The 24275-nt window shown below is 45.3% G+C and overlaps 1 protein-coding gene across 2 annotated transcripts in view; it reads right to left on the bottom strand.

Annotated features, from left to right (window-relative positions):
- PHC1 (polyhomeotic homolog 1) overlaps positions 1-24275 on the bottom strand; it is a 192864-nt gene that overhangs the window by 161293 nt on the left and 7296 nt on the right. For both annotated transcript variants that reach the window (XM_034404423.2, XM_087888448.1), the window contains one exon: positions 6438-6596. In XM_034404423.2, the coding sequence (XP_034260314.1) occupies positions 6438-6551 (114 nt within the window). In that variant the 5' untranslated portion in view covers positions 6552-6596. The remainder of the gene's footprint in view (positions 1-6437; positions 6597-24275) is intronic.

The raw sequence follows: 24275 nt of genomic DNA, 5'->3' as shown, positions 1-24275 counted from the left end.
GGCCTCCGAGACAATTAAGGGCACAATCCGGCGGTCGCTCCAGCGACCGCCGGATCGTGCACGAAGCCGAAAACACCAGCCTGAAGATGACAAATGAGACTTCGTCGAAACGTTGCCAAGATACCACAAATTTTACGCGGGAGAAAACCCGAATAACCAAAGACCTACACACACACACACACACACACACACACACACACACACACACACATAAAATAGCAAGACATATGTAGGGACGCGGTGGCTCAGTGACTAAGACACTGAGCTTGTTGATTGAAAGGTCGGCAGTTCAGTGGTTCAAATCCCTAGTGCTGCGTAATGGGGTGAGCTCCCGTTACTTGTCTAGCTTCTGCCAACCTAGCAATTCGAAAGCACATACAAAATGCAAGTAGAAAAATAGGATCACCTTTGGTGGGAAGGTAACAGTGTTCTGTACGCCTTTGGCCATGCCAGCCACATGACCACGGAGATGTCTTCGGACAGCCCTGGCTCTTCGGCTTTGAAACGGAGATGACCACCGCCCCCTAGAGTCGGGAACGACTAGCAGATATGTGCGAGGGGAACCTTTACCTTTATAGGTCACACACACATGCACTCGTCCTGGCCATACTCCGGAAAAGCCAAACTTCTGGGTTCTAGCGCGCATGCGTGACCAACAATCAGCTGGCCGGCGCACATGCACACCAGTTTTTGGCACTACCACATGTGTGAAGGACAGCTGATCAGCGCACGCAGGAAGTGCCATAAACCCAGAAGACAAACAGGCAAGGCCGCGCGTGCCAGGTGAATGGCTTTGCATGCCACTTTGGGTACATGTGCCATAGGTTTGTCATCATGGATTTAGTATTTATTCTGGAGGAATCCCTAGAAACGGGACCCAAACTAATAAAAACAATAGAAGAGTTTGGTGAGGTGGCAGGACTAAAAATAAACAAGAAAAAGACTTAAGATGTTGACAAAGAATCTCACAAATAAACAGAAAAATGAACTGACGGAAAAGATGGGCATGCAGATAACTAAAAAATTTAAATATTTGCGAATCTGGTTAACAGGAAGATGTATAACCATTAAAGAAGACAACTACATTAAATTAATACAACAATTAAAGACAGACTTGAAAAAAATGGAGATATCTACAGTTGTCATTGGTCGGAAGGATAGCCACAACAAAAATGAATATTTTAACAAAACTGTTATTTCAAGCAATTCCGATAAAACTAGAAAAGAAGTTTTTTGAGGACCTAAACAAATTGATTTTAAAGTTTGTTTGGCAAGGCAAAAAACCAAGAATCAAACTGAAAATGTTACAAGATACCAAAAATAAGGGGGGGGGGGTGTTGGACTACCAGATTAGGAGCTGTATTACCAGGCTTCAGCGCTCACACGGCTGAAAGGGAAAAGTAAACTACACAGATACTTCCAAAGGCATTATATCAGGAATGCTCTGCTCTCAATATGGGAAAAAATCAAACAGAAACATTACATGAAAATACCAGTCTGGCTATCCACGATGGAAGCGCTAATACATCCAAATGCTCTTGGAAAAAATCCTAAGGTATAAAGATATCCTAAATGAACAAGGGGACTTAAAATTGAAACACTAACTAAAAAATCAAGGAATTGATTTGGACTGGTGGCCATATATCCAAATACAAACGAGATACAATCGCAATCTGGGCGTCCTCCTGGATGCACGGCTGTCTTTAGAAGAACATATGACGGCCGTGGCCAGGGGGGCTTTTTATCAGGTTCGCTTGGTTCGCCAGTTGCAGCCCTTTCTGGATCGTGACGCCTTGTGCACAGTCACTCACGCCCTTGTCACCTCCCGACTGGACTACTGTAATGCTCTGTACCTGGGGCTCCCCTTGAAAAGCACCCGGAGGCTCCAACTGGTCCAGAATGCGGCCGTGCGGGTGGTTATGGGCGCAACTCGTTGTGCCAAGTGATACCCCTCCTGCGCGAGCTGCACTGGCTCCCAGTGGTCTTCCGGGTGCGATTCAAGGTGTTGGTTACCACCTTTAAAGCGCTCCATGGCATTGGACCTGGGCACCTTCGAGACCGTCTTCTGCCACCAGTAGCCTCCCACCGGCCAGTCCGCTCCCACAGAGAGGGTCTCCTCAGGGTGCCATCGGCCACATTATGTTGGCTGGCGACACCCAGGGGGAGGGCCTTCTCTGTGGGAGCCCCTGCCCTTTGGAATGAACTGCCCCCAGAAATGCGTAAGATCTCCGATCTCCGTGTATTTCGCTGTGCCCTCAAAACCTTGTTGTTCCGCCAGGCCGGGCTATCAATGTAAAGATTTTAATTGGTTTTAAATTTGGGATTTTAAATTTGGGGTTTTATAATTGAGCCAATTATTTAATAATTTTAATTATTTTTAAATTTTGTCTGTCTTTGTGTTTTTAATCAGGCTGTACACCGCCCTGAGTCCTTCGGGAGAAGGGCGGTATAAAAATAAAATTAATAAATAAATAAAAATAAATAAATAAATAAATAATACAAGAAAGATGCAGAAATATATGGATTCTATAAAGAATCCCTAGAACTAGATCAGATATTTCTAGGGACAGATGATAAGCTAATAAAGAAAATATATAGCTACTTATTGAATTTTAAAATGGAAGAACAACATGTAAAAGAAACCATGATAGCATGGGCCAAAATTTTTGGATATAATATAGAATTAGACAATTGGTAAAAACTTTCGGAAAGAAACTACAAACTAACAATGTCAACAACATATAAAGAAAGCCTTTACAAAATGTTCTACAGATGGCATTTGCCACCAGCAAGGATGGCAAAGATGTTCCAAAACATATTGCCAACGTGCTGGAAATGTAAACAGATACCGGGTTCCTTTTACCAAATGTGGTGGACCTGTCCAATGGCAAAAAAATATTGGTTAAAGATCAAAAGGTGGTTAGAAGAAATGACAACACAACAAATAGATTTAAAACCAGAATTGTTCTTGCTAGGTATATTACTGGGAAAATATAATAAAAAAACTACTTATACAATATTACATGTGATAACAGCAGCGAGAATTATGTACGCACAAAATTGGAAAAATGGAAAAATGGAAATATACCTATAGATGAAAATGTAATAAAGGAAATATTAGACTGTGCCGAAATGGACAGGTTAACCATGAAAATTAAGAACAAAGAGGGAACAGAGTACTATTTAACTTGGGTCTTATTTATAAATGGTTAAGAGAATAGAAGCAGAAGTTAGTAATTTATAATTAAGGATAATCAATAAAATAGAAGTGTGCGTGTGTGGGTGTATATATATATAAATAATTTTATATTGTTTATATATATATAAACAACAATACCATAAGCAATATTATTACTGGATTATAGATTAAATTGTATAGGGCAATTAGAAAGGAAGATTACATTGTATGTATTATTTTCATATTATGAGAAAAATGGTTATAATTATGGTGTGTATGAAACTATGTGTATTTAAAAGAGATGTGATACAGACAGTACACTGCCATTGCAGAAATGGAAACATTATGCATATCAAAGGAAAATGCATAATAAAAACTATTTTTAAAAAAGATAATAATTTCAAGATCTTATTTACAATGGAGAATGCAACTAGACCAGAATTATAACATTTTCAACAGTAGCCCATAAGCAATCCAGAGACTATGTCTGGCCTCACCCCAATTTTCTTTTAGCTCCCTCACTAACATTTCCCACAGTAGACTATAATGCAAAGCAAAACACAACTTTTGGCTTATAGTTTGCTTTAAATTTACTGGGAGATGCATATTTTTTTTAAAAAAAATCATTCCATCAGTATTACTTTATAAGTAACTCATGGCGGCAAACATATCTAATTCTCCTTCTTCCTATTCCCCATCCCCCAATAACAACTTTGTGTGGTGGGATGAAAGAGAGTGCCCAAAGTCACTTAGCTGGCTTTCATGCCCAAGGAGGGACTAAATCTCAGAGTTACTGGTTTCTAGCCTGATGCCTTAATCTCTAGATCAAACTGACTATTTTAAGGTAAGAAGCAATACTATCTTTTAGAAAATGAGAAGTTATCCCAGAGTTCTTCATCTTTCACAGCGAGACTATCACTTCCTTTATGAAGGAAAAGGGGTCTATTGTTTCAAAGAAATAATCAATTCTTATATGCTATATTTAGTACATGTTAAGCTGATCTTCCAGAATTATACTGTTTGGCAGAAAAAAAAACTATTTTTTTATATATATTTTATTTATACATTTTTCTTTAGTAAACATAAAAACTCAATATCTACATGAACAGTGTTGTTGTCTGAGTACAGTCAGTTTTGAAAAATAATAATAGTAATAATAATATTCATATCATTGATAATCTAATAATAATAATAATTTTGGAGTAATTTTGGAATCAGCAAAAATATTTGTACATTTTTGAAAGCAAATATGTAAAAATGGAAAACAGTTCTAACAGCAAATGGGGAGAACATTAGTGAAGTCAACATCAGATGAGGAATCTTCCAGGGGGCTCACTTTCACCACTACTGTTCAACATTGCATTAATTCCATTGACAATAATCCTACAAATCCCTTTTTCAATATTTGCTTAGTTTTAAGTTCCCCTTTTTCATTCAAAATGTCTTTGTATCTTGTAATTTTTTCCAGGTTAACAGCGTTCGGATGTATCGGTGCCTCCATCATGGAGAGCCAGACTGGTATTTTCATATAATGTTTTCCTTTGATTTTTCCCCATACTAATAGCAAAGCATTTCTGACATAATGTCTTTGGAAATATCTATATATTTTGTTTTTCCCATACCATAGAAAGGCATGCCACCCCAATTGAAGATCATATCCCTCCAAGGTTAATAATCTTTTATGCCTCAAATTTATCCATTCTTTTACCCATGTAACTACAGAAGCCTGGTAATATAGCTCCCAATCTGGCAACCCAAAACCTCCTTTGTTTTTAGAGTCTTGTAACATTTTCAATCTTATTCTTGCTCTTTTCCCTTGCCAGATATATTTTAACATCATTTTATTTAGCTCCTCAAAGTATTTTTTTTCTAACTTTATCGGAATTGTTTGGAACAAAAATAATAATCTCAGCAAGATATTCATTTTTATTGCAGCTATTCTTCCTACCATCGATAATTGCAAGTTTTTCCACTTCTCCAGATCTAGTTTAATTTGTTGCATTAGCTGAGTATAATTATCTTCTTTAATAGCTGCACATCTTGCTGTTAATTGAATTCCTAAGTATTTTACTTCTTAACTATCTGAATATTTGTCTTCTTCATAAATTCTTTTTCTGTTTATCTGTAAGATTTTTGATAGTATCTTGGTTTTCTCTTTATTTATTTTCAATCCTGCAATTTCACCATATTCTTCTATTATTATTTTTTTATTAATTTGGGTCCAGTTTCTGGCAGTTCTTCTAGAACAGTGGGTCTCAATCTTCCTAATGCCGCGACCCTTTAATACAGTTCCTCATGTTGTGGTGACCCCCAACCAGAAAATTATTCCTAAAACCATATGTGTTTTCCGATGGTCTTAGGCGACCCCTGTGAAAGGGTTGTTCGACCCCCAAAGGGGTCGCGACCCACAGGTTGAGAACCACTGTTCTAGAATAAATACCAGTTCATCTGCAAACACCTGTAGTTTGTATTTTTCTTTTTTTATTTCCATGCCTTTCATTTCTGAATCTTGTCTATCTAACACTTACATGTTAAATACATAAGTGTACTAACACTTAAATATATAAGTGTTTCTATTTAACAGTTCAAATGTTAATATAAATAGTAGAGGGGACACGGGCCTTGTCTTGTGCCTTTCCTTACATTAAAATTCTCTATCATGTCCCCATTAACCATGACCTTTGCAGTTTGTGTAGACTATATTGCCTTAATCATATTAGTAAATTTTTCACCAGTCCATATGGACTTTTGGAGCAAACGCCTATTGGTCATGGAGCAACATGCAACTCCCATAGTTCAGTGTCTTTTCTTCCATCAATCTCATATTACCTCTGTCCTGGTCAAACAGCATATTGAAGTGATTTAAAAGCCAGAGGGCCTTAGCGTTACCCAGCATTGGCCATTGAGAATAATGCCTCATCTCATCATACATTCACCATTTCTTATCTAAGAAGAACAAAAGTAAAAAAGTTATCTAATATTTATTTCAGTTATCCCCAAAGCAAAGGCTACCAGCTGGAAAGACCATGGACTACTGGAGTAAATGAGGAACTGCTCTGAGAAAAGGAAGGACTGCTTAATCTAAAACAAAATATTAATCTGAGTTTTTGTTCTGTCATATTAGCATGCAGGAGTTGAAGCCCATTGTCGAATTCCACTCTCTTGAACCATATTTTTTCCTTGGCTAACCTCCTCAGAATGAAAACAAACTTGATATATGCCACAATTACATTTCTAAAGAATAAAGATTAATCCTCACCTGCACTGCCTGCCGCTCATAGAGTGTCATTTGTGATATCTGAGGGCGAGTGCTTCCACCAGAGCCTGAGCTGCCACTGGCTGAATTTGAATTCTGCTCACTTTCCGTCTCCATTGTGTCAGGTGCCAAGGATTCCTGTCTGAAGTTTTGTTTCAAACCCTAGAAGAAGAAATTAGGATTACGAAAGACAAGGCTACATTACAAAATTATTTGAATATTTTCTGTCTGAAATATAAATCTATGCCAAGTATCAAAATCTACCAATGATGGATGGAGTATTGGTAATATAGATCACTATTTAAGTAATCATCCAAAATTACAAAATATTTGTTTTACTAAATAACTGTTCCTTCAACAATAAGTTGAAGGAATTTAAAATTTAAATTTAAAAATAATGAAGAAATGAGAGACAAATGTTAATTTTTAAAGCAAATGTTTATGATTTTTCAATTAAGAACCAAAAAGTGGGAATAGAACTATTTAACCATGCAGTCCACACTATCTGAAACTTGTAATGAAACAAATATGAAATTTCTGAAAATAATTTCTGACTCTAGGGAGTTAAACAATAAAAGTATATAAGTACATAATTATGGTATCACATTCTTACACAGTACAGCTTGAATTTATAGACCAGTGATGGCTAAACTTTTTTTCCTTGGGTGCCAAAAGCATGTGCCCACACCCATAATGCAATGCCTCTCCTGCACGCCCTGCCCCCTGCACATGCGCGCATGACCACATGCACATGGGCGCCTGACCCCCCTCCCTTCCCCCGTGCATGCGCATGCAACCACCCCTTTTGGCCTCACATCCCAAAACAGTGCTGGGGGTGGGGGAAGCCTTGCTTCCCAAAACTGCTGGCAGGGGGGGGAGCCTTGCCTCCCAAAACAGCTGGGAGGGGGAAAAAAGCCTTGCCTCCCAAAACGGTTGGGGGGGGGGGAAGCCTTGCCTCCCAAAATGGCTGGGAAGGAGGGAAAAGCCTCCCTTCCCAAAACGGCTGGGAGGGGGGAAAAAGCCTTGCCTCCCAAAACAGCGCTGGGAAGGGAATCTCTGGAGATCTGGGAAGGCACAGGCAGCAGAAAGTGAGGAGAAAGGTAGGTCCCCTGCGCATTCGCAGAAGTCTCCCGCTCGCAGGGCAGACCCGAAAATCAGCTGGCTGGCAGGAAGCGTGCGCATGTGCAGTGAAGCTGAGCTGGGTGACAGCTCACATGCCCGCAGAGGGGGCTCCGCGTGCCACCTGTGGCACGCGTGCCATAGGTTCGCCATCACGGCTGTAGACAATCGGTAAGCCATGGAATTATATGTACACACAGGAAATTTAATGGCAAGATTCCTAATATCCAAAATATGTTTTGCAAGCTGAACTAATTAAACAATGTACTTGAAAAATGCTATAGATGTTCCAATATTAACTCACCCAAGAAGTCCAAAAATTGACCTCCTTTTTTAAATATATATTTTATTTATACTTTTTTCTTAGGTGCTTAGTGAACAGTGTATTGTCTGGGTCAATTTAAATAACAACAATAATAACATATACAATATATAGTAATAATCTTTCAACTTCTAATATATATGTATACATAGTAATAATAAATTATATTGTGTGACAATATACATAATAGTATTTTCCCAATTTCTAATTTCTACCTCTATTTTCTAACCTTTAATAAAACAAATCCCATATTAAAAAGTTTTCCGTATCTATCCATCATCTCTTGCCCTTTTTAGTATTTTGACTAATTGACTTTTTAACGAATCTCACATGCTCCTCCCATGAGAACTTATGTCTCCTTGCATCACTCATATTTAGTCTAAATATTTCATCTGCCTATACATCTATCTTATGCGTTCCAATTTCTAGGGTACCCACCAGCAACACCACCACTTCCTCTCTGTCCTCTTCTATATTTTGATATCTTAAAAAGTGGGCTACCTTCTCCATTTCAGGAATTATTACTATCCTTTCCAAATCTTTATCTGCTTGTGTCATTTGTTGATTTATATCTCCTCTATTTTTTCCTCTGCTCCTTCTGATTTCTCTTCTATTCTCTGGGTTCTTTGTTCATCTTTCATTGTCATTTGCTGAATGTTTCCTAATCGCACAACCATATTGTGCATCTGTTTCTTTATCTCTCCCAGGTCCTTTTTCGTGTCGTTGTAATTCTTTGTCATAACTTCCTGGATAGATTGAAGCATCAATTGTATTTCTTTTTGAAATGGATTTGTTTTTCCCTGTTGTGACATTGTATCTATTGGTCTTTGCTTTAGTGGCCTGGAGGTTGCTAATGTTGATGTGAATGATGCTTTTTTCCCAATTTTAGTTAAATTTGGAGCGCTTGCCATTTTTCCTTTATAATCTTACGATCTTATAGTACCCTAATTTATAGTACCTTGTTGCCTTTAAACACTCCCACAGTTCCCTCTTATGCACTCCCACAATTCCCTCAATCACTAGGCCAATTATATTTGTAATCCACAGAGTCAGTCTATTGGGGATGTTGAGAAAGACTTCTTTAAGATCAACAATTATGTCCTTGTCATCTGTCTGTATTTATAATAGTCTCTAAACAGTTCCAAGCTATTCCACCGATCCACTCTATCCAAGGTATTTGTAAGTCAGAAGTAAAAAGGAAAAGACCAGTTCACTCAGTCTCCAAACCGTTTCTCAAAGCCAGCAGTATTCATAATCCACCAAGTTCAGCAAGTTTCAAAAAGAAAACATTGCCTATTCCCAAATAACAAGAAAACCGTCTTCCAGGTGTTGTTTACCTTTCTTCACTTTATTTCCCTTCTTCTTATCAGTCCTGGCTTCCTTTCAAGGTCTTTTCCAACTTTGTAATAGTATAATATCTTTTTTCACCAGTAGGTGTCACTCAAGCTCTAACTTCCTGCATTGAAGTAAAACAGCTGATTGTCAAATAATCCAAAAAGTTATTTTCTTCATACTAGTCAAAAGATATTATCTAAAGTTACTTTCCACAATATTATCAGTTCCAGATCAATCTTTCTGTATTTTAAAGTTTAATCATCTCCCATTAAAGTTTCATTTCTCTTTTAGGTCTGTAATCGATCTCCACGTATTAACTTGCCACTTTTTCTACGCTTTGGAGAATCTTTCTTTCAAAAAAAAATATTTTATTTGGAGATAGGTCTCTAACGTAGAAGTTGAAAATACTCTCACCCAGTTCCAATGCTCTGTTCATGAATAGCTCATTAGTTCTTCTTTTTTGGTTGCCCCAGCTTCGGTCTGGCCATAATGGCAATCTCTCTTCTTCATTAGTCGGGAGGGTGCCTCAGATCCAGTGGGAGAGCTGTCGCTCTCCCGTGATCAGCAAGGGGTCCCTCCCCTCTTTGTCACCTCTCCAAGGTAACTTTAGCCCCTTAGGGCTTCGTAGCGAAGAAGAATCAGCCAGGATTCACAGAGCCCCGCTTTCCTCAACCGTCTCGCCATGACGCCAAACTGGAAATCCTTCCAAAAATTGACCTCCTTATGCACCAAAGGTCTCAAAATACTTTATAAAACACTTCAATCTGAGGCAATTACCTGGGGTGTAAATTTTTTCTCTGCTATCCCATGGACTTCTAAATGTTGCTGAACTATAGAGTCCCAGTTTCTGCATCACAGGGCATCAAGCTCCTTGGAAAGCAATTTTCTCTGTTTTGATCCTGCATGGAAAATATTCTCCATACAGGAAATGCAGGGAACAATCATTTTGTCTACATAAATAAAAGCCCCACTTCTTCATGCAGAGAAAATACATCCTTACTCTCTTTTATGTCCTATGCAAAGTAAAGTTACGTATTGCTCACCTATCACAGCAATGAGATTAATATTAAAGATTGCTAACCATTGTATTTCTTGTAATAGCAAATTATGAAAGGTTTGACAGTTTTAACGATTATCATTTCTATATTATATATAATCCCTGATTAATGACCATTCAAAGTTACACTGGTGCTACCCAAATGGTAGTTGGTCCTTGACATTCTGGCCACTTAAGTGTCACATTACCCAATTCAAGCACTTGGCAGTCTACCCACGTTTATGACTGCAGGGGCTCTTCAATTCCATCCCACCTATTTCCCCCACATCTCTGCCTTTTGGCCACTCTGCACTTCATCATGTATCTCTGCTACTGCCCCACCACTCCCCATCTGTCCTTTGCCATCTTCTTCCTCCTCCTGTTGCCTGGGATCCAGAAGGTGGGTGAGGGTCTAGTTCTGGGATGCACATAGCAAGTGCGTCAGGTTGGTGGAACTTCATTTACAAGGGAGCTCTCAGCCAGGGATAAAGAAGCAAGATGAGATGGTGAGATGAAGTGCTCTCCATCACCAGACAAGGCTGAAGAGGTGGCAGTGGCTTCCGGGTGAAGGTGGAATACGTGTAGGAGGCGCTATTTACGGTAACAGAACTGGAGGAAGTGCAGTGCAGACGCTGCAGTTCCCATTAGAAGCTGCTGGCCTTTCACAAGGCTTTGCATGAAAAAGTGCTGGCTCATCACTCATGGAAGTGAGTAGGCTGCTAGCTCCCTTCCCCAACATGCTTGCTTGACTACCTACCATGAGGCCTTCCTAGTAGTCCCCGTGGCCAGCTTGCAAAGGCAGGCAAGCGCCCGGACAGGGGCAGGCCCAACCAGGGGTTGTTTTTACCGGTTCGACAAACCATTTAAAATCGCCGCTACCGGTACGCATGATCCAGTCCGAACCAGTCAAATTTCACCCCTGATAAGGGACCATTCTAGTACCTGCTGGCTGGACACTATAAAGCAAGAGTGTTAAACTGGTGGCCTGCATGCTGAATGCATCATGTGCAGGCAACACCCACCCCAACTCCGTGAAAGGAAGAAACATTGCAAAATCTCACATGATGGCAACGTGATGCCAGAAGTTTGACACTCATGCTATAAAGGATGACACCGAGATAACCAAGGCTGATCTGAAGGAGGTGGTGCAAGGCTGTAAGGTCTTCCCTCTCCAATCTTCCCAAGAAAGCAGGACTCTTGAAACTGCACGTCGTCCCTGTCTGATGTGCTTTATGTGGTCTCTAGCCTTATGATCGGCTAGGGAGTCCTCAAATCTCGGTCTCAGGGCTGTCATTAAATGGTTGAAGTTGTGGAGCTCCAGTATATCTGCATTATGAAGGCTCACCATCCAAAGTGCAGCTGATCCTTCTAGAGCCAGGGTGACAACCCTGACTTTGACGCCTTCTGTAGGGAGATCACTCTCATATTCCTGCATGTAGGACAGTACGTGTGTGAGGAAAAGTCCCAGTTGCTGGGGATTCCCGTCAAATTTGACACCTTCTGTTTTAAGGTTGGAAGCCTCCTCTCATCGCAAATCTTGCTTTGAATTGAGATGTCTCCTGGGCGGATCTTCCATGATGGAAATGGGTTCATCAGTAGCCCCCACGGTTTCAGCCAATGCCTCTGAGGTTGGGGATCCCTTTCGTACTCCTAACTGGCTTGCAGCGCAAGCCTGGGCATCCTGTATCCGCATGCCATGGATGACCTCCCTCGTGAGGTTCATGGCTTCCCTCAGGAGTTGGTTGGGCCGGTCTGGGGCTCCTTCCAGTTCATCATTGTCGTAAAGGTCTCCCATTTCCTGCTTCCAACCAGGTCATTGGCTCCCACGGGTGAGGGTGAGATCTTTGGTTCTGCCTTCCCCAGCCATTCTATCTTCCCAACACCGATGGACCACCTCGTCTTGGCAGCGGTGCTTGAGGCAATGTTCTCCTCAACCCAGGCACTGAGGGCCTCAATTGAGATTTTGGGGGATGGGGTTCTCCACCAGTCTTCAGCCTCTTTATGGTCACTGCCCTGGGCAAACATGGTGGGCACAGTCCCCACGGTAGGGCTATTACCTTTCCGGGTTGACCTAGGAGCCTTGGTGATGCAGCAGACTAAACTGCTGCTATTAAAGTAGCACTTAGCTGCCAGCTGCCTGCAATTACTGCGAGTTCAATTCTCACCAGGCTCAAGGTTGACTGAGCCTTCCATCCTTTCGAGGTAGGTAAAATGAGGACCCGGTTTGTGGGGGCAATAAGCTGACTTTGTATAAAATAGAACACCGCTTTGGGGGGGGGTCCAAAAAGCACTACTAAGCAGGTATATACATAAATATGAAGGCTACTGCTTAATGCATTGTAAGCCGCCCTGAGTCTCCGGAGAAGGGCGGCATATAAATCGAACTAATAATAAATAAATAAATAAATAGATAAATAGATAAATAAATAAATAAATAAATAAATAAAAAATAAATAAATAAATAAATAAAAAATAAATAAATAAATAAATAAATAAATAAATTTGCAGTTCTTGCCTAATGTAAGATCTTGCCTCTCCAATCTTCCCAAGAAAGCAGGACTCTTGAAACTGCAGTGGTTCCAAAAGGAGCTTTTATTGGAAGGTTTGTGATAACAAGAGACCTAGGCAAGAACTGAAGCTTCTCATTTAAAACCAGCTATTTAAAACAATGCTAACCAAACCTCTCCCACACTTCATCATTGCAGGGAAATAGAAACAGAGAATTCATATAGAGATTAACACAGTAATGCAGGAAACAGAAACAGAAAACAGAAACTTCATATACAGGCCACTCCATTCCTCCCCCACCCTTTCCTCCCACCAAAATACCAGCATCCTCGTAGAAATATCTGGGACCTGACAGAGGCATGGAGAGTGCTGATCCATAGAGAGGCCAAGGGTCAGACACAACTGAATGGCTGATGATGGCTATCTATCTATCTATCTAAATTATAGAATTTTATAATTTATGCATATTAATATTAATATTAATTTAAATTGATATTAAATTAATTTAATTATTAATTTAAAATTAATATTACATTTAAATTTATAATTTATAAATGATTAAATTACTAAACAACACAGTAACAACAGTAGAGGTGGGGCATTGGTCCTACCTGAGACGCTCCTTCTCATTGTGTGGAGACAGCAGCCAGTGTGGGTAGCTCGCCCAATCAGCTGAAGGACTGACTCAGCCAATAATATTAAAGTCTGCCCTTGTTGCCTGGCAGGTCCAGCTTTTGGCGAAGGACTATAAGGCCGACTTGGCGTGTGGGTAGGCAGGAAGGAAGAAACACAAGAAATGAACCAAGAAAGGACCAGACAGGCAAGGGAGGGTCTGGCTGCTGTCTCCACACAACGAGAAGGAGCGTCTCAGGTAGGACCAACACCCCTTCTCCATTATTGGTGGTGACAGCAGCCAGTGTGGGACATACCCCTGTTCACTGTCCCAAAGTCTGGGAGGGGCCAGGCTGGTCCGAAACAACTTCACTGGCCACAACCCATTGTAACACCTGACGACCAAACGCGGCTTCAGCCGAAGCAAACTTGTCCAGCTTATAGTGCCGAATAAACGGCGCAGGCGAGGTCCAGGTAGCCGCTCTGCAAATCTCCAACAACGGAGCTTGAGTAGCCCAGGCCGCCAACGTGGCTGCACTGCGTGTGGAATGAGCCGTGACCCGGGAAGGTCGCGGCAGACAACGGAAGTCATAAGCTGAAGCGATGGTCTGTCGAATCCAGCGGCCAATGGTAGAAGACGACACCTTGAGACCCAATGAGACAGGAAGGAAGGAGACAAATAATGCTTCCGACCGACGGATATCCACAGTCCGCTTGATGTAAATCCGTAACGCCCGTCTGACATCCAGAGTGTGCCAACGGCGCTCACGGGGATGAGATGGACGCGGACAGAAATTTGGTAGAATAAGCTCCTGTGAGCGATGGAAGACAGAGTTGACCTTCGGAACGAAGGTAGGATCCAAGCGGAGGACAACACGGTCTGGGTGAAATACACAGAGATTGGCTCGGATGGACAAGGCCGCCACCTCCGAGATGCGGCGAGCCGAGGTCACAGCCACCAAAAAGGCGACTTTACATGACAACAACTGGAGAGAGGACGTCCTCAGCGGTTCATACGGAGGCCCCATGAGGGATTCGAGAACCAACAGAAGGTCCCAGGTAGGATAACGATGTAGAACTGGAAGAGACAGGTTCGTGGCACCACGCAGAAAACGTCTAATCAGAGGATGTTGGGCCAGCGATGAAAGCAAATCGCAGGTAAGTACAGAACAGATGGCAGCCACCTGGCGACGCAACATGTTGGGTGCAAGGCCATCGGAGAGACCTCGCTGGAGAAAGACAAGAATGTCCACAATAGAAGGTTGGTAAATATTCACCCCAGCCCGGATACACCACGAACAGAAAGACCGCCAAGTCGCAGAATAGATCTGGTCCGTGGAGGGATGTCTCGACGCCTGGATCGTCTTAATCACATCCCCTGGAACATGAGCACTCATCAGGGTGAGCCGCTCAACCTCCAGGCGGTCAGGCTGAGCCAAGGAAGGTCCGGATGGCTCAAAGCCCCTCGCATCAGCGTGTCCGTGTCGAGAGGAAGGCGCCAGGAGGGGGCGACAGAGAGGGAGACCAAGTCCGCAAACCATGCTCTGCGTGGCCAATGAGGAGCCAAGAGAATCACCTCTGCCCGTTTGTCCAGAATCCGACGGATGACTCTGGGCAGCAAGGATGTCGGGGGAAAGGCGTATAACAGACCGTCCGGCCATGGGGCCCGAAGTGCGTCGATGGCTTCCGCTTGTGGTTTCGGAAACCGGGCAAAGAAACGGGGCAGTTGAGCATTGGCATGTGTTGCAAACAGGTCCATGATTGGAGCTCCAAACCAATGAACCAGGACCTGAAATATCCTGGGATGAAGACGCCATTCTGCATTGTCCACTGCTTGATGGCTCAGCCAATCTGCTTGAGCATTGGCGACCCCGGATATGTGCTCCGCCCGGAGCGATTCGAGATGACGTTCCTCCCAGAGACCCAGTGTTGAGTCCTACCGGAGCTCGCCATCGATGAGGGGGTATGGGAGATGAGGAGTGGAGGTGGCAGCCGCAATGAATACACAAGCAGTTCCTGGAGAGCGGCGTTTAGGGCGACGGATGATGACGTCGTCGGGATCTCCGATTCTGCTGTCCCCGCTGCTCTGGCGCTCGCAGCTGTTACTGTTAAGGGGGAGGGGGTGCTTGATTGATAATCACCGGATGTATGTTTAAGGGGCTGAGTTTTTGTTAAATAGTGCTGTGGTGTAGTTACACCCAGCGCTGACTTTGAACCAAAACACTGACTTGTACTTTACTTCTGACTGCGAGCTGACATTTGCCAAAGTAAACCCTGATTCTCTGTGCGTTACTGGTGGTTATTGAATATCGCGGTTCTGAACGAACGACAAGCCGAGAGAAAGTCAGCGCTTCGTTCCTTTTCGCAGTAAGTGAGGATTCCCTGTTGCTTTGCAGCAGAAAAGGGGAATATGGCAGAAGGGACGGCTTTGCAAGAGCAGGAATGCGGTGGAGATGTGGAAGGGGAGGAATTGCTGATAGAGGAGGCGAAGGAGAGTGTGAAACAATTGGCAGTGAAACCAAAAGTTAAGCAATCTAAGAGCGCCCCGCCCCGGAGGAGGAGAGTCTTCCAGGACAACGGGGTCGGACGGGGGACTGGTGGCACAGCTCTGCTCTCCTCGGGCCACGGATGCCAACGCCCCCTCGATTGGGAGCGTCTTTCCAGGGCTGGAGGGAAAGACGATGGACCGATGAGGATGAAGGAGATTGGGGGTATCCTGCCTCATCCGGCCCCAGTACTATGGATATGCTGCGTGAGCGTTTCGGGGAATCTGGATTCTGTAACGCCCCATCCTGGCAGCCCTGGGTTGCGGGGTTGGAGCCTCCAGTTCCTTCTTGGCAGGATAAAGGGGTGACCGCTTCGGAAACCCAATTCCGGCTCACAAGTCCTAAATTGAGGATGGAGCAGACCTCTGTACGATCCATGGAACAACCCCCTCCAGAACCAGACCAAGGAGCATCGTCGGGAGACCTTGGAGCCGGTCCTGAGCCCCAACCAACGCAACTAGTGGGGGGCATACCTGTTGGGGTTTGCGGGGCGGTGAGGGACCGATCAAGGCAGGACAGGAGAGCAACCGCCGCAGCGAGGACCCCTGGCCCCATGCCTTGGCCTCCGGGACCCCCGCCGGGGTTGTGGGTCCCTCAGGCCGTTTGGGGTCCACCTGCCCTGCAGACCTCCTTTGACGGAAGCCCTGAACCAGTGGCTCTTTTCTTAAGCCAGGTGATAAGCCATATGGACCAATATGGGCAGTGGTATCCATCCCAGTGGGCTATGGTGGTTGCTGTTACGGGGGTCCTGACGGGAGAAGCAGCTGAGTGGGTGGCAGGCCTCCATGCTAAACATGCAAGAGAACTGGTGGTCATGGGACGGTTTCTGGAGGCTCTTCGTGTCAGATTTGAGGACGACACAAGCACCCAGGTTGCGGAGGGGGATTTGTTTGCGCTTAAGCAACGAAGCGTACCAGCCAAGGAATATGTACAGGAGTTCCGAAAGATTGCAGCTCGGTTGGTGGGGTGGCCGGAACGTCTTCTGGTGCACCAATTCCATAAAGGACTAGACCGCGATTTACGGCAAGCCTGCATGTATAGGGGCTTGCCCCCCAAGTTGAGCGTGTGGTACAAGGCAGCCATCGAATTGGACGTTGGTCTTCGAGAATTCCGTATACGGGGTGAAGGGTTTGCAAGTCAAGTAAAACGACCAACAGAACGTATACAAACACCCAAGGAGACCACAGAGACTAGACCGAATGCTGGCCCCAGCTTGGGAGAAAGGATCCAGCGGCCTGTGTTTCGTTGCTTTAGATGTAATCGACTCGGTCATCGAGCAGCTAACTGTCCTAATCCTATGCCCCGCGGCTCGGACCAGAACCCCCCCTCCTAGAGCCGTGTTGAGAGGCAGAGGTTGTCCAACATCCGAACGGTCGCAAATGACTCGAACAACCTGTACGGAGAGGGATCCCCTAGCTACAGATGCTAAGAAAGTGATGGCGGAAAAATTCCCGATTGTGGCTGGGATAGTGATGACGACGAGGACCCACAGGACCCGATGGTGAGCGACCCCATCCGACCTTTCGTGGTACCAGTCGTACTTCGTAACCCACGGGCAACCACTGGATGCCAATATGAAGCATTGATTGATTCAGGGTGTACTCGTTGCTTAATCCGTAGGGCAATAGTTGACGAACTTGGGCCGCGGGTTGTGCGGTTGAGAACCCCTATTACCTTTGAACAAATGGATGGGTCATTACTGGGGGGGGCACCAGTGACTCATATAACAGAAAAGGTGCACCTCGATATTGGGGAGCACACCGAAACTATTCGGTTTATTATAGTGGAAAAAATGTTAGAACCAGTGATTTTAGGGTTGGCATGGCTGGACAAATGGGCTCCTACGATATGGTGGGAAGGGGTTTTTCGCAAACTCCGATTACCGTTAGGGCCTCCTCCTTCTAATGAGGAAAAGGAGCCAGCAGGGGGAACAGAAGCAGGGATTCCACTTTCAGACACGACGTATCCTAATTTGTATAGGGATCTCGTCAGGGTCTTTAGTGAGGAGGAATGTGAGACCCTGCCCCCTCACCAGCCTACGGATTGCAGTATTGAGTTAATACCCGGGGCTAAGCTACCAAAGCCCCGGATGTATTCAATGACACAATCCGAACTAAAAGAATTAAGAAAGTATATAGACAAGAACTTGGCCCGAGGCTTTATCACACCTAGTCGATCAAGGATGGCTGCCCCTGTCCTGTTTCGTGGGAAGACGGGGGTTTACGCTTATGCATTGACTTCAGGGGACTCAATGCAGTGTGTGTGGAGCCCCTCTATCCACTCCCCTTAATGAAGGACCTGTTAGCTGCCCTAGCCACCGGTCATATCTTTACGAAACTCGACCTACGGGAAGCGTATTATAGGATACGGATCAAACCAGGGAATGAGTGGAAAACAACATTCAATTATCCCTTAGGGAGCTATCAGTTCCAGGTCATGCCATTCGGATTACAAGGCGCCCCTGTAGTGTTCATGCAGTTCATTAATGAGGTACTGCATGAACATCTGTACAGGGGTGTCCTTGTATATTTAGACGACATCTTGATATACACGCAAACCGAAGAGGAACACATATCTCTGGTCTGACAAGTCTTAGACAAATTATTAGCTGCTAAGTTGTACGTGAAACTATCCAAATGTGAGTTTCATAAAAAGAGGATAGACTATCTAGGCTATAGAATATCAGAGAATGGGGTAGAGATGGATCCCAGAAAAGTCCAGGCAGTGCTTGAATGGCAGGCCCCCAGAACTAGAAAGCAGTTACAGAGCTTTCTAGGCTTTGCCAACTTCTATCGGCAATTTATTCCCAACTTTGCTGAAATAGCACTACCACTAACGGATTTATTGCGGACCAAGCCAGCCACGACTAAACCAAACCGGGACAAGCGTTGACGTGGTCGTCAGCATGTCAAACGGCCTTCCAGAAGTTAAAAATACTCTTTGCTCAAGAACCAGTACTCAAGCATCCAGACCCAACGCAGGCATTCGTAGTCCAGGTAGATGCTAGCGACGTGGCTGTAGGAGCAGTACTCCTACAAAGAACACAGCAGGGAGGGTTACAACCTTGTGCCTACACGTCTAAAAAGTTAACCACGGCAGAACGGGCATGGGCGATCTGGGAAAAAGAGGCATTTGCGGTCCGTTGGGCGTTGATGACATGGCGACATCTCTTGGAGGGAGCATCTCATCCTTTTGAGGTATGGACGGACCACAAAAACTTAAGAAGCCTTACAAACGCCCAGGCGACTATCTCCCAAACAGATAAGGTGGGCACAATATTTCCAGCGTTTCTCTTTCCGGTTGCGGTATGTTCCTGCTGGGAAAAATTTCCTGGCTGATGCACTGTCCCGGATGCCACAGTATAATAGCAAGCGAGAGGAAGTGATAGAACCTCTTATTGCACCTTCCCAAACCCTATTAAGACTTACGGAAGTAGATGGTCACTTACGTACTGAGTTCAAAACGGCTTTACAACAGGATCAATGGGTAATCCAAAACCCCTCTATGGTTAGTTATAATGATGGAATAGCATGGAGGGAGAGTAGAATATATGTTCCAGAACGTTTACGGAACATGGTGTTATGCAGGTGCCAAGATGCCAAATCAGCAGGCCATTTTGGGTATTTAAAAACCCTACATCTTGTAAGGAGGCAATTCTGGTGGCCACGAATGCGTAAGGACATAGAAACATACGTAAAGAGTTGCACAACCTGTGCAACCGCCAAACCGTGGTCTGGACGACCGTTAGGATTATTACAGACAGTCGCGAACCCTAGCAGGCCTTGGGAAGAGATCGCTATGGATTTCATAGTCGATCTCCCCCCTAGCCATGGACACACTGTGATTTGGATGGTGGTAGATCTGTTTTCAAAACAGGCCCACTTTGTGCCATGTAAAGGCATACCATCCGCTCGTCAATTAACCGAACTCTTTTTGCAACATATCTATCGTCTCCATGGAGCACCTAAGAGGATTATATCCGACCGAGGTGTTCAATTTACCTCCAAGTTTTGGAAACTATTTGTCCGTTTAATTGGATCCTCTCAAGGGTTAAGTTCAGCATTCCACCCAAGCACTAACGGGGCGGCTGAACGGGTCAATGCCATGGTCAAAAGATATATCAGGTGCTATATTTCATACCAGCAGACGAATTGGTCAAGTCTCCTGCCTTTCGCCGAAGTGGCATATAACAACATACCACACTGCAGTACTGGGCTCTCCCCATTCCAAGTAATATACGGCTGGGAGTTTTCAGCCATTCCAGAACTAGATCCCCCTATGACAGATGGTAACACACCCCGCGGTTGGGCCGATAAAATTAGCCATGTATGGCCAAGTGTAAAAACAGCATTACAAAAGGCAGCAGACGAGTACAAAAAATATGCAGACAAGAAAAGGGCTGATCCAAAACCATTCCGGATAGGAGACAAAGTGTACTTATCTACGAAATACCTTAAACTCTGACTACCCAGTAGAAAATTAGGGCCTAAATATATAGGACCATTTCCCATAACACACGTCCTCAATCCCGTTACCGTAGCTCTTAAACTGCCCCCTCTATTCAGTAGGATACATCCCGTGTTCCATAGCAGTTTGCTGAAACCGATAACGATAGAAAGGCCAGGTACCTCAACTACTCCACCAGGTCCCGTGCATACCGACCAATATGAAATAGACCGGATATTGGACTCTAGGGTTCGTAGGGGGATATTACAATATCTTGTACGGTGGAAAGGATACCCTGTAACACAGGCCCCGTGGGTGGCAGCATCCGACGTTCACGCTGCCCGATTGATACAACGGTTCCATCAAAAATACCCAGACAAACCTAAGGCAGGATCATAACAATGGCTAACATCTATATGCTTTGTATTATAGGTGAGCTCCTGGTAGGGGGGGGCCGCCTGTCGAGTCCTACCGGAGCTCGCCATCGATGAGGGGGTATGGGAGATGAGGAGCGGAGGTGGCAGCCGCAATGAATACACAAGCAGTTCCTGGAGAGCGGCGTTCAGGGCGATGGATGATGACGTCGTCAGGATCTCCGATTCTGCTGTCCCCGCTGCTCTGGCGCTCGCAGCTGTTACTGTTAAGGGGGAGGGGGTGCTTGATTGATAATCACCGGATGTATGTTTAAGGGGCTGAGTTTTTGTTAAATAGCGCTGTGGTGTAGTTACACTCAGCGCTGACTTTGAACCAAAACACCGACTTGTACTTTACTTTTGACTGCGAGCTGACATTTGCCAAAGTAAACCCTGATTCTCTGTGCGTTACTGGTGGTTATTGAATATCGCGGTTCTGAACGAACGACAAGCCGAGACCCAGTTTCATTGCCAGAGACAAGAGAGACATGGACCTGGTGCCCTCTAACTTGTTCAAATGTGCCTTGGCCGTCACATTGTCTGTTAGCACCAGGACATGGGTGCCGGAGACCAGATGGCGAAAAGCTCTGAGGGCCAGGAAGACAGCTTGCAACTCCAACCAGTTGATCAGACGACGAGCCTCCAAGTCGTTCCACGTCCCTTGGGCCAGTTGACCTTGGCAATGGGCACCCCATCCCCGGAGACTGGCGTCGGAGGTCACCACGACCCGTTGAGGTTCTAGGACGAGACAGCCCGCCGATATTGCTGGGGACCGCCACCACAGGAGGGATCTGAGGACTGAGGAGGGAACAGGGACCGGCCTGGTTGAAGTGGCTCTGCCCGACTTCTGTAAAGGCAAGAGAAACCATTGAAGCTCCCGGGCATGGAGCTGAGCCCAGGGAACAATGGCAATGGCCGAAATCATCTTCCCCAAGAGCTGAGAAAGAACGTAAGGTGAACTGGACTGACCTCCCTCAATCCGAGACACCAAGTGTCGCAGACTCTCTTGGCGATCAGGGGAGAGGAACACCCTACCCTGCACCGAATCAATTAGGGCCCCTAAATGAACTAAAGAGGTGGAGGGAACAAGGTTCCTCTTTTCCAGATTCACAGAAAATCCATGGGAGGCCAATGTCTCTAGAGTGAGTTTAACATCTAGTATAGCCTGGTGAGTGGAAAAGGACAACACCAGAATGTCATCCAGGTAACAAAGGAGTCTAATGGACTGAACCCTGAGGGAAGCCGCCAAAGCCGCCAACACTTTAGTAAAAGTACGAGGGGCAGACGAAAGCCCAAAGGGCAAGGCCCTGTACTGATAGTGAACTCCCCCGTAACAAAACCTCAAGTATTTTCTATGGGAAGGGAGGATGGGAATATACAAGTAAGTCTCAGTTAGGTCTATAGAAGAAAGGAGATCGCCCCTCCTAACACCGTCGAGGATCGATTTCAACGACTGCATCTTAAATTTACGGTATGTGACATACCGATTTAACTGTTTTAGATCCAGAATGGGTCTCCACCCCCCCCCCCGAGGACTTAGGAACTAGAAAAACCCGGGAATAGAAACCCGACCCGACTTGATCGGGCGGAACAGGTTGGATAGCCCTGATGGAAAGGAGATGCTGTACCGCAGCGTCCATACACGCCCTCTTTTCGGGATTACAAGAAAGCGGACAGCAAAGGTGCTCGGGGGAGGGGAAATAAATTCAATGGCCAACCCAGATTTTAAGGTAGCCAGGACCCACTTATCGGAAGTAGAATTCTCCCAAACGGCGACAAAGATGGCTAATCTGCCGCCAATGGGAGGATTCAAGATGCACTTAGCGATGGCGCCGGTAGGAACGACCTCCTCCCCCCCGAAAGGGCCGCCTAGACACAAAGGGTTTTCCCCGGGAGGGCCTGTCTTGAGATCCCCGCTGCCTGTTAAAATTACTATAAGGTCTAGGGGAAAAGAAGGGAGCCAACCCCATGCCATCAGCACCTCGGAAATTAGAGCGAGGGGTATAAGGGGCAAATCTTGAGTCTCCCCGTCGAAATACAGGTGCCAAGACCTTCTTCTTATCCCTGGTTTCGGTGAGGAACGGTTCCAAGGTATCACCAAATAGGTGGGACCTCCCAAAAGGAACTGAGGCCAGATGCCACTTATGGCAGGCGTTAGCCTGCCAGTGTCGAAGCCAGACAAGGCGACGGGCAGTGACCGTAGAGGCCAACGCTTTGGAAGCGAAGCGAGCAGCGTTTAGTGTGGAGTCTGCCGAAAACTGCAAGGCTGTGACAATTTTATTCAAGTCCTGCCTGACTCGAGTGTCCTCCGGAGGCAGTTTCTCCTGGAGCTGGCGCAGCCAAAGAAGGTGGACCGGTTAAAAAAGGATGCCGTAGTGGCTGCCCTAATAGCCCAGGCGGAATTCTGATGGGCCCGCTGGAGGACCAAATCCGAGCAACATTCATCTGGCCGAAGGCCCTCATCAGGATCGCCCGGAACGTTGGCGTTGGGTAATAGGGCGGCAATAGGGGTGTCCACCGATGGCACCTGAAGAAGAGAATCTAGTTCGGCAGCGACGTGAAAGTTCTTGCAATCATTTGACGAGGGCGAAGGAGCCGAACCAGGTGAAGCCCACTGCCATTTCACTACATCTACAAATAGAGGAGGTGTTGGGATGGAAGTAATAGGCCTGGCAGGTTCTGTGAACATGAGATCCAATGCCTCAGAAACCAGAACTGGGTCCGCAGCGGGCAAAGACAAGCGAGCAGTGTTAACAGCCTTAAATAGTAAGGACTTAAACAGAGCCTGTGGAAAAAGTCCAGTAAAGGCCGGTTGTTCTTGAGGCAAGTTCTCATCATCTGACAGGACGAAGTCATCATAGTCCACATCTCTCAAGACTGACGGTTGACTGGAATGAGAACAAGAAGGTGAATCAGGAGCCCGGGTCTGGTGTTCCTCACTAACCCGTCGCTCAGGAGAAACAGAAGAAACCGACCGCACTGATTCAGGGCGGCTACGTGATTGTTCTTGTGCAGCTAAAGATTTCTGCACCGCATTTTCTATTAGAAGTTGAAGTTGCTCAGGTAGCAATTGACAAGAGACAGCCGTTGCAGGAGACGAAGTCGTAGGTGCAGAGTCGGCTGACTGTGTAATTTCCGGAGCAGAAGCAGCCGGTGGAGGAGGATCAGAAGAGCCCCACAAAGCAGAAGCTGAAATGGTCACAGGGCAGTCCCGTAGGGATAACTGATCTGGGGTATCGGGTCTAGGAACTGACCCAGGATTTGCATTATCAGCAATAGGTGCGGTCACAGCACTCTTTGCAGCCATATCAGTGCTCACCTTTTCGCAGAGCTTTGTCAAGACCTTGTCCCTTCACCTCTCAGATTTAGAAGATGTCCAATGCTTGTGGCCTTTTTGGCGAGATCGTGCTAGGTCCGACAATGGTACCGACTCCCTGGATGTCACCGTGTCATGAGGCCTGTTATGAGAGGCAGAATCCGACTGGGCAAGTGCAGCAGTACTGG

Source organism: Pantherophis guttatus, chromosome 2 (assembly GCF_059756535.1).
Source record: "Pantherophis guttatus breed Tessera chromosome 2, ASM5975653v1, whole genome shotgun sequence".
Taxonomy (NCBI): Eukaryota; Metazoa; Chordata; class Lepidosauria; order Squamata; family Colubridae; genus Pantherophis; species Pantherophis guttatus.
The sequence above is the reverse complement of the archived record's forward strand: the minus strand, read 5'-3'. Positions and strand labels throughout refer to the sequence as shown.